This window comes from Sminthopsis crassicaudata, chromosome 2 (assembly GCF_048593235.1).
Source record: "Sminthopsis crassicaudata isolate SCR6 chromosome 2, ASM4859323v1, whole genome shotgun sequence".
NCBI lineage: Eukaryota > Metazoa > Chordata > Mammalia > Dasyuromorphia > Dasyuridae > Sminthopsis > Sminthopsis crassicaudata.
This window is the reverse complement of record NC_133618.1, coordinates 470,413,097-470,426,472: the sequence shown is the minus strand read 5'-3', so window position 1 is coordinate 470,426,472 and position 13,376 is coordinate 470,413,097. Positions and strand designations below refer to the sequence as shown.

Sequence of the window (13,376 nt, the reverse complement as noted above, 5' to 3'; positions counted from 1 at the left end):
CTCAGTAGTCTACCTACTCAGATAAATGAAGAAGTTGCAAGAAGCCAAAAATTCCCTGAGTTGTCCTGCCAAAGAAAGGCCTGCAGGCTAAGAGTTTCTTTTCCTGAGAGCAGGGAGTTTGAATATCAACCAATTACCATTCCTCTGTCATATCTATCCATCACTCTCCCCTAACCCCTTCCCCACACCTGGTATACCAAATGTCACTCAAGCTACATTACACTCAGTTACTCCTTAAGAATTTTAATTTTCCATAGCTGGTAAGCCCAGGATAACTGAGGATAGGGACAAAAAGTGTGGAAAAGTCCCAGAGACTTTTGGGCTTGAGTCTCAGCTCTAATACCAATGAACACCAATGTGATCTTGGCCTATGATCTTTCCCCTCTCTCAAGTCTCATTTTCTTTCTATATAAAACAGGGATAATAACAATTATGTAACATAGATGTTGTAAGGAAAGTCTTTTGTATCTCTTAATGAAGTATAGAAATGTGGGTTATTTATTACTTTTGCTATTGTTAAAATTTTTAAACAAAACAGGTATATAATGAGGAAGACTTTTTTTTTTTTTTAATGTCACAGAAAGTAATGTTTTCTTTGCAAATTAATTCCTGCAGGCAAATTTTTCTCTGCTTCTCCCAGGGCCAAACACTTAGACTCCTGGGAGAATCTGAGATAAACAGGGTCTGTGAAGCATCTCCAGAACTGATCTCTGCTCTCGGGAATGCTTGCTCTGTCAGCAGAGTTACACAGCCTCTAAAAGGTCAAAGGGGCAGAGGACTTGACAATATCAGAACCAGAAGGAACTTTAAAATATAGTGTTAAAGCTAGAACTATTAGAGGTCATTTAGTGCAGGGTTTCTTAAAAATTTTCCACTCACAATATCTTTTCACTGAAGAAATTTTTACGTAATCCCAGGTATATAGGTATGTAAAATAGATCATTTTACCTATCAATAGCAAACATTTACTGATAATAAATCATAATTCTGCAACCCCCTCACATTTAGTTATGCAACCTTATGTGGGGTCACAACACACAGTTTAAGAAGCTTTGGTATAGATCAATTTCATGCCTTTATAAACGGAGAAATTGAGGCCCAGGGAACAAAATTTACTTGGTATGATTCCCTTAATTCCAAAGGATTTCCATAGAACAAGGTGATTTTATGGGTTGGGAAGTGGCTATCTTCAGGGTCTTAAAGTATAGAGATTGGCTACAGAAATTCAAAAGTGATGACTTTTATGGAAATGTTTTGCACAACTTTCACATGAGCCTTTTCAATGGGGAAGGAGACGTAGGAAGGAAGGGGAGAGTCTGGAACTCAATTTAAAAATGTTTAAAAATTTGTTTTACATGTAGCTGGGGAAAATTAAAATATTAAAATATAAAATTTATATTAAAATATAAAATATAAAAATAAAAATATTTCATTAAAGAAAAACTCAACCCTAAAAACTATTATGAATACCAAATACTGCACACATATTATCTTAAGATTAACTGAAAATGGGCTAATTGTAATTGGTAAACATAATTAAGTAGATTCAATTATTTATTTATTCCAAATCAATAAAAATGGATTTTTCAGAAATTCATAAGTGAGAGCAGTACTGAACCCAACACATTCTATGATTGAGATGGGATTGGAGCTTTTTACTTTTAAACCAAATCTCTGAAAGAAGATTTAAAAAGATGAATCCAAGACAGTGTTAACAAAGCAAAAGCATGCTAGATTTGGAGATGGAAGACTTAAGTTGTGCTACTTTCTAGCCATATAACCTTTGTTTGGGTCAGTCTCTTTTTTGCTCCTATCTATAAAAATGAAGAGGCTGAATGAGATGATCTCTTAAACCTAACAAGAACTAAAACACATGAGTTACAATTAAGCTCTTATCAACCAGAATGGCTAGAGAAAACCAGAATGGCTAGAGAAAAAAGGTGTGGTTGGTGATCAGGGATTAATTAAAAGATACTAAAAAAGAGATTCTTATCAAGAAGAAAGGTTATGGTCCAAGTTATCATGAACCAACCAATACTTATTTATCAAGCATTTCTTATGGGTCTGGTACAAGCCACCTTGTATGTGGCAATAGAAATATATTGACATAAATGAAATGGTCCTTACTTAATAGGTGCATACATTCTATCAGGGAAGACAACATGCACAATACAATTATACCTAAAACAAATATTTAAATATAAGGTAATCAGGGACAGGAGGCCCCAGTAAGTAGCTAGAATGATTTTTTTTTAAATTTTCATCTAAAAGATTGTCTATGAGCTGAATTTTAAAGGAAACTAGTGATTTTTAGAAGTGGGGGTGAGGAAGGCAGGCATTACAGGTATGAGGAACAATATGCACCAAACAGGGAGACTGGAGATGGAGTATAATATATGAGAAAGATCAAGGCCAGTTTGTCTAGATCTCAGAGCAAGTGAAGAAGAAAAGGCTGAGAAAGAAGGGGGGAGCCAGGTTGTGAAGGGCTTTACATGCCACATGGAGGAGTTTGTATTTTACTTTAAAGGTAATAGGGAGCCACTGGAGTTTAAGCATGGGAATGGTCTACCATGATGCAAGAAAATCAAGAGGATGCTACATGGGCTCAAGCTAGAGTTTGCAAAATAACCAAGAGCAAGACAGGAGATGCACAAATAAATTCAAAGCAAGGTTCTAAAACGGGAGAAATTACCACAGCGCCAAGAAGAACACACCACAAATTTAATCATTAGGCACAAAGGAAAAGACAGTTTGTCTTGCTCCATTTTTCTGCCTTTGACACTGTTTTTTTCTTGAGAGCAACATTTTCTCTACCCTCCTCTCTCTGCTATGTCAGCATTGCCAATGGCCCAGACTACTATTTCCCTTAAGCCAAATCACTGCTCTGAAAATCTGCCAAATAATTTTTAAAAACCAGCCTGTTTAAGCCCCAGTATAACATATCATGTTCACACATATCTCATTTGGTTTTCACAAGACCCCCATTCCTATAATATGAGGAGAATAGTATAATTATTATCATTCCCATTTTGCAGATAACTGAGATTCATAACAGATAAATAATTAATGGCATTTTTTCTGTGCGAGACACAATGTTAAATACTTTACAAATATTATCTCAGTTGATCTTCACAACAGTCCTAGGAAGTCAATGTTATTATGTCTGGTTCACAGTTGAGGAAACTGAGGCAAACAATAATTTGTCTAGGGTCACAGAAGTAGTAAGTATCTAAGACAGGTAGTATTTAAATTTGTCTTCATGACTCCAGGCAACAGCACCCTATCCACTGCACCATCTAGCTACCATAAATGACCTGCTTGAATTAATGGCAGAGACAAGTTTCAAACCTAAGACAGCTGACTTTAGGTAGCCTGATTTTCCACAGTGTCATATTACAACTCTCTGCTTAGTCAGGATGGAGAAGATTGTTGCCTCACCAACACCAGCATCAGTTTCATCTCTAAATTTCTAGAGCCAGCCCTGTCTGAAAGGTAGGCTGCCTGTGTGGTGGGACTCTAAGGTCCAGAACAAAATTTCCTGGGACATATCAGCTCTCCTGATGTGGGAGCCTGAGGCCTATTGTACTGACAACAGGTCATTAGCTCCATAAGCATTACCTACATAAAAAATGACAAAGTCAAAATTTCCATTCTTTTAACTCAGCAGTCTAAGTTAAACACCAAAACATTTAAACAAAGGCCAACTGTCCTTGGGTCAGAGCTATAATGAAGGATTAAAATAGAAATTCCTCAGAAGCTTTTGGGAAACTCTTGGTTTTTTGCCAAACATTTTTTCAATTAAATCTCTTTCTCTAAACATAGATCCTCCCCTTGCCTGCATATCCTGCAGAGCTTGGCAGAAATCAAGGACAGATGGGACAGCCATTCAAAAGGAATACTTCCTGTCCTTGCAGGGACTCCCCCCATTGCCCCACCCCATCCCAATGTCATTAATAGGTTCTATGCAGGATGACGTTAGGCAACGTGATGTTACTGGGGGCAGCAAATGCCACAGGAACACTGATCAAAATTTATTTCTGGGCCAGGAGATAGTACCAGAGCTGATGTAAGCTGAATGGGGTGGAGTCAGCTAGAGTGAGAGATGAATGCCAGCGAGAGCTGAGCTGGTTTCAGTCACATGGCCCAAATGATGTTACTGTGGAGCGTTAGTGTTTTGTTTTCTGTCTTAAGGGAAAGTTGGGTAATGGTCTGAAATACAATGTAACTGTGAAACGAGCAGGCTGGGAAATGGCATCTGGAGTAAACATATTGAAACAGACTCTCAGAGCTGGAAGGTCCCTTGGGTCACACCATTCAGTCCCTACCCAAGCAGGAATCCCTTTTGCAATAATCCTTGCCAAATAGTCTGGTAGCCTCTCTTTGAAGGCCTTCAGTAATGGGGACCCCACCACTATCCAAAGAACTCATCCTGCTTGGGCAGCTGTTAATGTAAGGGATTTTTCCCTCTACACCTCATGACCTTCAAGGTCAATTAGAATAAACCTAGTCCTTCCATGTGAAAGCTCTTCAGGTACTTTCAAGACAACACTCATGGCTCTCATCTTCTCTCTTCCAGGATGAGTATACCAGTTCTTTCAAAAGAGCCTCATTTATAGTTTGTCTTTTTCTATATTCTGATCTACCCTCCACTGGACACACTCTAGATTGCCATAGGCCTTCCTAAAACGTGGCTTTCATAATGGTGGCCTGCACTCCAGACTTTCCCTCATTCAGTGAGGGAAATCTGAAAGGGCACCTCAGACTTTCATTCTGCATGCAGCAGAGCACAATAAAAGACTGAATGTCTCATAAAAACTGCAATTAAAAAAAAAAAAAAAAGTCAACCATCCCCTCCTCCTGAATACTCTCTTGGCCTTAACAATAGCTATTGTCTCTTGGTTCTTATCCCACTGGCCAAAGCAGTCCTACTTTATATCCTTTGATCTCTTTATCTAACAGATCACTGTGATTCATGCAAAATGATTTCTGGGCCTGGGGAGGTAGTAAAGAAAATTCTAGTTACCTAATAGCACTACCACATATCAACACCAGGAACAAATACGGTTTTATCAATAGGGCAATCCAATTGTGGAAGATTTTTCTTCCCCTTGTAATGGTTTCTTCACATAATGCCATATTACTCTTTCTTATATACAGATCTACTTATATCTTCTCTACTCAAAAATCACTGAATAAAAGTCAAACTCTGTTGCCTGCTATTCAAAATCTTCACCCTACCCACCCTTTCATTTTTTCTTTTTCCTTTTCATCTTCCTCAATGAAGCTTCTACTTCTTAGATAAATTCTTTTCTCTATGTTTAGAATGGCCTTCTTCTCCTTCTACATCTATATTTTTTAATTTAAGTTCAAAAAGCATCTCTTACATGAAGCTTTCCTTGATGATCCTGGTCAGTAACAACCTTTTCACATAGGCACAATAGCTATACAATGACATATATGCTCTCTAGAATTTTATGAGGAATCAGTTATCAAAATAAATAAGCTCCATAAGAGATTAGACTTTATCTTAACTACTCTTTATATTTCCCTCATTCCTAGCAAGGGTTATTATATTCAGCAAATGCTTAATGAATGCTTGGTGAATCTGAATCAACAAATATTTAATGGATATCTACTGTTCATACACCACCGAGTTTTCAATTCAGCAAATTTATGTATAAAGAATATAAAAGTAACTTGTTAGTTCATCTACTCTTTGACCACTGGCTTTTATATCTCTTTTCTCCCTAAGAATGTCAGTAACCAGAAGTGTCTGAAATTATATTCTCTTTGTAGAGGCGTGAGGAGTTTGGCTAAAGAGGCAGTGGAGGTCAGTATGTTTCTGAGTACTGTGTACTCATGGATCTCCTGCCAGGAAGAGAGCAGACACTGATGTCTGACTTTAAGCCTGTTGTAAGAACAGTTTTCTCTTGAAGTGACTCAACAACCTCAACATTAATGATACAAACAGTTCTGACATTTTAAACTCAACTCTGAAACGTGAAAGATTTAGTTCCATACCCTGGGAATCCTATGTAATTGTGAATTTATTTGATTGTTAATGTTCCTGGGAAAGAGAAAGGCATGATCCCAAATTGGATGAATCTTGCCTCCTTCCTAGCATTCCCCCCCCCCCAAAAAAGACTTCGCTATTAAGTTTTCTCTGAACTTCATTAGAATGAAGTCATCACACAGCTCTCAAACAGCCATGAAATATTCAAGCAGCACAGAGGCATTGGAAAAACATATGGTCTGGAATCAAAAGCATTGGGTTCAGATCCTAAAAACCACTAGTTTCTTGAGCTGAGCTAATACCCTTCAATTCTCTCAGCCTCAATTTCCTCTTTGATAAATGGGGATAATAATGTTAATGACAATGACTTCACAGATCTGCTGTGAGAAAATCACTGTGGAGACTTTAAATCATGACAGAGACAGGAATTAATATTATTATTCTCTATGACTTCCCTTATTGTCTGTCTATCCTCTGCTCTATGCTCTGTATTTCCAAATATCTCCATCTCATTATAGCTCTTCATTCTTACCTGCCTTACCTACTGCAATCAACTTTTAATGGACTTTCTCAACCTTTGCTCCTTGTTTCCTTCTAGTTCATCCTTCATATGAAGTGAGACCCTACTATGCTACTAGTGACTGAAGCTCCTTGGAGCCCATGCCATCAGGAATTTTGCACACCAATGTGAAAATTAAACACAGCTGTGAGCAATTGCACTGCCTCTGTATCTGTGTTAACCGCCAAGTCCCATTAAAATTAGTCACTTGTTTTAATCACTAGAGAATAGGGCAGCTACAGTATGGTGTTTGCATACTTGCATTTTCCTTACTCTCCGCCAACCCTGAACTCATCGTCTGCATGGCTTCCTCCAAGTCTTGTGTTTTTGCTCTTATAGTTCTTGAAATGAGGCAGGCCCCCGGCATGTCAAAATGAGCTGCCGTCATGTCAGACCACATTTCCATTCTCAGGTAGTGATGAGCATCATAAATTTTCATCTTTAAAGGATGGTGCTGACCAGCTGAACCCTAGCTGCTGGCAGGAACGTGGCTGAGCAGAAAAACAGACCACTTCAGTAATTCTCACTCCATCAAAATCACATCCTAGTTACCCTGCTTTAAATATAGTCCATTAATGGTCTTCAGTTGTGCTTCCTGCCTGGGGTCATGGCTCTCCTAAACTAAGTGGAACACATCCTCCCTAATGTACTTATAGGAAATACCTGATAAAGCCCACCTTGGTGGTAGAGAAAAAAGGTAGAGAAGACATGTGCAGAAAGGGAACCAAGTAATAGTCCTAGCAGGAATTGGGGCTTAAGAAGTCTCAATTTAGAACTAGTTGAATGATGATGTCAGAGTTGAATTAGAGAAATTGTGAAGGGGAATCAGGTGTTGTTCTTTTGAGAGGAGATGATGAAACATAAAACCTATGTTTATGCTTTATTAAACATAAAAGTATTATTATAATTAATTGCTATCAAACATAAAAGTACAAAATATTAAAGCTAGAAGGGACCTTACTGGTTATGATTTATTGGTCATTAGGGCTTGAAAGGACTTTATAGTTAATGCTAAAGATAGTAGTTGTTTTGGGGAGGATGAAGAAGTAAAGAAGTGGAAGAGAAACTGGATATGGAGTCAAAAACTTCAGTTCAAATCCCTTCAAGAACAGTTTCTCTATATGTAACATTTTGGGGATTCTGGAAGAGAATAAGGAGAGAAAAGGAGAGAGGAAATTTCAATTCCATGGCAACAATCAGTGTTTGCCTCAATTGCAATTCCTTTCTTCAAAGCCATGAGAGATGACTTCCAAATAGGCAAATTGGGAGGCGTGTGACTCTGTAATCATAGTTGCTTGCTCCTGCAGCAGGAGGGTTGAAACAAACTTGGTCCCTACTCTATATCCCTGCTTTATTTTCATTTGATTTTATATTTTTACTCTATTAAATAAGATAATTGCTGTATTTAACATAATTTCTCAAAACCATCTGTGATTAATCCTGTCCTCATATTGTTTGGTGTCCCTTTGTCTGAGGCATGAGGGTACAATGGGAACTAGACTTGATGGACCAAGGCTGGGAACCCAAATTCCAGCCCATCAGAGAATTTTGCTAACTATTTATGGGCATAAGAACAAGTTATTTCATAACTTTGAATTTCAGAATTACTGTGGACATGAACCATAAAAAGAAATAAATCTTCCCCATAGACATAAGCCTAAGAGTAATTGGAGGTTATATATCTTAACTCTGAGAATTAATCCATGGCAGATTGAACTAGATAATTTCTAGTGCAATTGCTCTTAAACTTTCAAATCTCAGTTTTCTAATCTCTAAAATAGGATAATAATCCTTTGCCTCATGAGATGTCATATAAATGTGTATTTATAATAATTATAAGAATAAGAAATTTCTCTTTCAGTCTGAAATGGGCTGCAGGAGACTGCTACGTAGAATGATAGATTTAGAATGAAAAGTAATCTTAGAAGTCATTGAATCTAGACGCCTTATTTTATAGACAAAGAAATTAAAGTCCAGATATGTTAAGGTATTTACCCTGGGTCACATAGGTTATAAGTAGTGGAAATGGAATTTGAACCCAGGCCTTCTCACTTCAGACCCATTGTTCTCTCTACTGTTTCAAGCTTATTCACATGAGAAAATAAATGAATTATCAACTTATGGATGACCAAAACACTTGGTCTGGTATCATGTTAAAATATAAACCTGTTTTTCCAAATAGGTTGAGTCACCAGGCTATTAAAAAATAATCAAAAATGTAGACCCTAAATTCAAGAATCATTTATTTTCAATTCCTGTATATAACATGAAATTATAGTCATGGAATCTCAAAGCTAAAAAGGATCTTAGAATCTATCTAGTCCTATCTCTTTGTCAGCCAGAATCCCCATTACATTTACTCTAACATTTGTTTGAGAACCAATGCTCACTCAGATTTTGCTTGAAGACTTCTAGGGACAGTGAGCTCACTAATTCACCAAGGAGTTTATTCTGTTGTTAGAAAATTTAATAATATTAGGAAATGTTTCCCTATACTGTGCCCCAAATCTACTCCTCTGGAACTTCTGGCTATTTTCTTGAACCAAGAAAAAGAAGCCTAATCCCATTGTAACTACCCATTCCAAAAAAGTGCTTATTGAATTTAATTTACTTGGGGAGAGCACAATATATTGGGTAAAAGCAATGGATAAGGAATGGGGAGCTCTATTCAGCACCTATCTCTGCTGCCTAAACACCTTTGTAACCCTGGTTAATCCAATCATATTTTTAAGTCTCAGTCTCCATATTTGTAAAATGAAGGGCCTAAACAAGAGGCTACAGTTCATTCTAGCTCTATTTCTATCAACTTTCCCATAATCTCCATTCAGATATTCAGAAGAAATGGTCATGTCCCTTTCCTAAGACTTTTGCTTTTTCAGGATAAAGATCCTATCCTCATTCTATATGGTCTGCTGTACTCTTCTCATCCTTGTTGCTCCACTCTAGACACATTTCAATTTGCTAATATCCTTTCAAGAATATGGGAGGCAGAGCTGAACACAATATTATAAATGTGTTCTAATCAGAGCATAGAATAGCAGGACTAACATTTCTGGACTTTAATGCTTCTCTTAATATAGTATGAGTTCACAGTAATTTTTCTGACTATTTCATACATTGACTCACTAATTTTGGGTCTATTCACATCCTCAAATCTTTCAAAATACACATGCACACATACATATACACATGCACACGGACACACACACATATCTAGCCATATTACTTTCTCCTTCTATACTGTACATGTTTTTCTAGGAATGTTTTTAAGAGACTCAGAAGAAAATGAGTATTGTCTTTTGGAGAAAGCATTTTATGAAGCACTGAATGAACACATCTAAGTGGTGTGTACTTGGGAAATTTTGATAATGGGAGAAATCAAAAGTTCCAAAAGTGGAACCAAAGCAAATCCTGATATTCTGAATGAACTATGAGAGAATAGGTCTTTTTTGAGGGAAAGTTCTCCCCAAATATATCCTATCATTATAGTAATTACTTCTACTAATTAAGAGTAAAGAACAATTTTAATAAGTAAAACTATAGGAAAGAGTATCTGGCCAAATACACCTAATTATGGATTCTTCTTGAATGATCTGCAGTAGATTCCCAAAAAGCATTCTCTTCCCTGTGGAGTTCAGCACATCATCTAGTACCCAATTAGGAAATGGCCTCCCTGAGCTTCCTCACCCAGCCCAGCCTTAAGCTAATGACATGGCATTCATGAAGATGTCAAAGAAGACTTTGAGATAATAATGCATCTTCTACAACTTCCTCTTTTGATATCTCTTTGCAGCAAAGAGGGATCCTGAGGCTTTCACAAAGGTTCAAAGGTAAAAGTTCTAAGGAATCTGAGCAAGATGAAAAGGATTTAAACATAGGCTCATTGACAAACTATTGTGACCACTGTGAAGCCTAGCCCAACCTAGCATAAAAAGGTTCAATAACTAGAAGATGGATTCCTTTTCATACAAAATTGATCAATAAACATTTATTAACAATCTCTGGTACTATATATCAGTCACTGTGCTGGGACAAAGACAAAATGAAATAATTCCTATTCTCCAGGAACTTACAATCTAGTTGAGAGAGACAGCATGTATATATGTATACAGACATCTACAAAATATATAGAGAGCAATTCATAATGGTCATCTATTAACATGTAAAAGGGATGTACACTGATGAAATTATAGCTTGTGGAAGCATGAGGCTTTTAATCAATAATATTAAGAGCTAACTAAAAGCAAAGTTTCCCTGTAAAAAACCTCCAAACATATAGATATCACTATTAGAATGAAGAACATACCTCTGGCTGTATAGCTTTGAATACTGGGATATCCATGAGTGTAATCTGGCTCTGTAACCAAAAAAAAAAAAAAAAGAAAGAAAAAAAAAATGAGGTAGGTTAGCGAAACTTCTGTGTGTCAAGGCATTATGCACATTACAAAGACAGCATAGTCTACGAGACAAAGAGCTAAACTTGGGAGTCAGGAAAACCTGTGTCCAAAACCTGCCTCTGACACTCACTGTCTTGAGTATGACTGTGGACAAGTTCCTTAACCTCCATGATAGTCAGCTTCCTTTTCTGTAAAAATAGAAATAATACTAATGGTACCAACCTCATAGAGTTGCTATTAGGTTAAAATGGGTTAATATACGTAAAATACTTTGGCAAACCTTAAAGTGCTATGTAGATGTCAACTGTTTTAATTATTATAAAGAGTAATTTAAATATTAGGTATTGTTAGTATTGTTATTATGGATCAAATGCCAAAGAAAAGCTATATTCAACAATAACATGTTACTGACACACAGTAAGACACAACTCTCAGATCTTCCTTCATTTTCCAACCTATGGCTGCCAATACTATCCAATAATATCCCTGCTATACTGATAAATGATACTTTGGTATCATAGAAAATGACATTCTTCAGAGAAAAACGAATGCAGGCCAATGCAATGGGGTATCAGTTTCTCTAGAAGCATCTAGCTATCTAAACACAAAGTTCTTGGAGGAATCAAAGTTCTAACTGGTGCCATATAACATGTTGCTAAAAACAAAGGAAATAACCTATATTTGTGAAAGTTTCAGGGCCAAAGGAAAAAGGGAAGGGATGGAAAGAGGAAGAAATAAGGATTTCTATGACGAGTCACCTCTAGAAAGGGCCAAAGTGGCATGAGAAGTGCTGACATAGATAGCTCAGGACAATGACAGACCACAGTATAGAAAGAAATCTGAGGAAACTCATATGAGATTAATATAAAGAAAGGCATTTGGTAAGGTCAGAGGTATTTGAAACTGGCTATTGTGATGGCTTTGTAAAAGTTTGACCTGACATGCAGGCATGAAGATATAATGAGACCCAGAGCCACAATCTTTGAATCTGAGATCCAAATAAGGCAAGTAATAGTTCCCATTTATATAGCACAGATAAATGCTGGATTGTAAGTTAGAAGACATGGGTTTTGATCATGGCTCCAATATTTACTGGCTTTTCGATCTCAGGGAAGTCACTTTTTCTCATTTTGTTTCCTTATCTCTAACAAAAGCATATACTTGCACCATCTATTAATCAAATTATTGAGAGAAAAGATTTTTGTAAACTTTTAAATATCAAAGCTCTTAGTATGTTTTTATAGAACTTTGAGTATAATGGAGGCAGTCTTTTCCATCGAATATGTAGCCAGAACTATTGATATCTTTCAAACGGTCTGACTTAGCATCTGTAGTGACTTTTGCTACATTTATATCTGAGAGTAAAGGGCTGCTTTTTGTATTGGCTAGAAACTGGAAACTGAATGGATGCCCATTAATTAGAGAATGGCTGAATAAATTGCAGTATATGAATGTTATGGAATATCATTGTTCTGTAAGAAATGACCAACACGATGATTTTAGAGAGGCCTGGAGAGACTTACATGAACTGATGCTAAGGGAAATGAGCAGAACCAAGAGATCATTATACATAGCACCAACAAGACTATATGAAAATCAATTCTGATAGATGTGCCTCTCTTCAACAATGAGATGATTCCAACCATTTCCAATTGTTCAGTAATGAAGAGGGTCATCTACACCCAGAGAGAGAACTATGGGAAATGAGTGTGGACTACAACATAGCATTTTCACACTTTCTGTTATTGTTTGCTTGTATTTTTCTTTCTAAATCTTATTTTTTTGTGAAGCAAGATAATTGTATAAATATGTATACATATATTATATTTAACATATACTTTAATATATTTAACATGTATTGGACTGCCTGCCATCTAGGGGAGGGGGGAGGGGGAGGAAGAGAAAATTTGGAACAGAAGATTTTGCAAGGGTCAATGTTGAAAAATCCAGGCAGGAAAAATTACTCATGCATATGTTTTGTAAATAAAAAGCTATAATAATAATAAATAGCTTATAAGAAGCCAAAAATGAGGTCATCTTATTATTTGAGGCTATATCCTTCTATTTTCCATATCTATCATCAGGAGAAGAGAGTAAATTCTTTGGTTTAACTTGAAGGAAATAAAAATTGTAGTTAATACACCCTAGTTTCCTCTCTCTAAACCAGACTTGCTATATGTGCCCCTCAAGTTTCTATGGCCTCAAGGATTTTAAGGATGAGCTTCCATTGGCCTGAGTCCCAAAGATTCCCTCCCTGAAGTTCATTTCTTGCCCTCTGGAAACTGAAAATGCACTGGCTAGAAAACCTTATGTGGACTCTAGCTTTAAGATTCCTGTCATTAGAAACACTGCTGGATCAAAGGGTATAACTAGAAATGGTTCATATCCTTATCTAGTCATACCCTTT

General features: G+C 36.7%; 1 protein-coding gene across 5 annotated transcripts in view; it reads right to left on the bottom strand.

The window, feature by feature from the left end:
* The window catches only part of RALGPS1 (Ral GEF with PH domain and SH3 binding motif 1), a 652,627-nt gene that overhangs the window by 518,347 nt on the left and 120,904 nt on the right, over positions 1–13,376 (bottom strand). For all 5 annotated transcript variants that reach the window (XM_074293129.1, XM_074293134.1, XM_074293130.1 and 2 more), the window contains one exon: positions 10,879–10,929. In XM_074293129.1, coding sequence (XP_074149230.1) covers positions 10,879–10,929 — 51 coding nt within the window. The remainder of the gene's footprint in view (positions 1–10,878; positions 10,930–13,376) is intronic.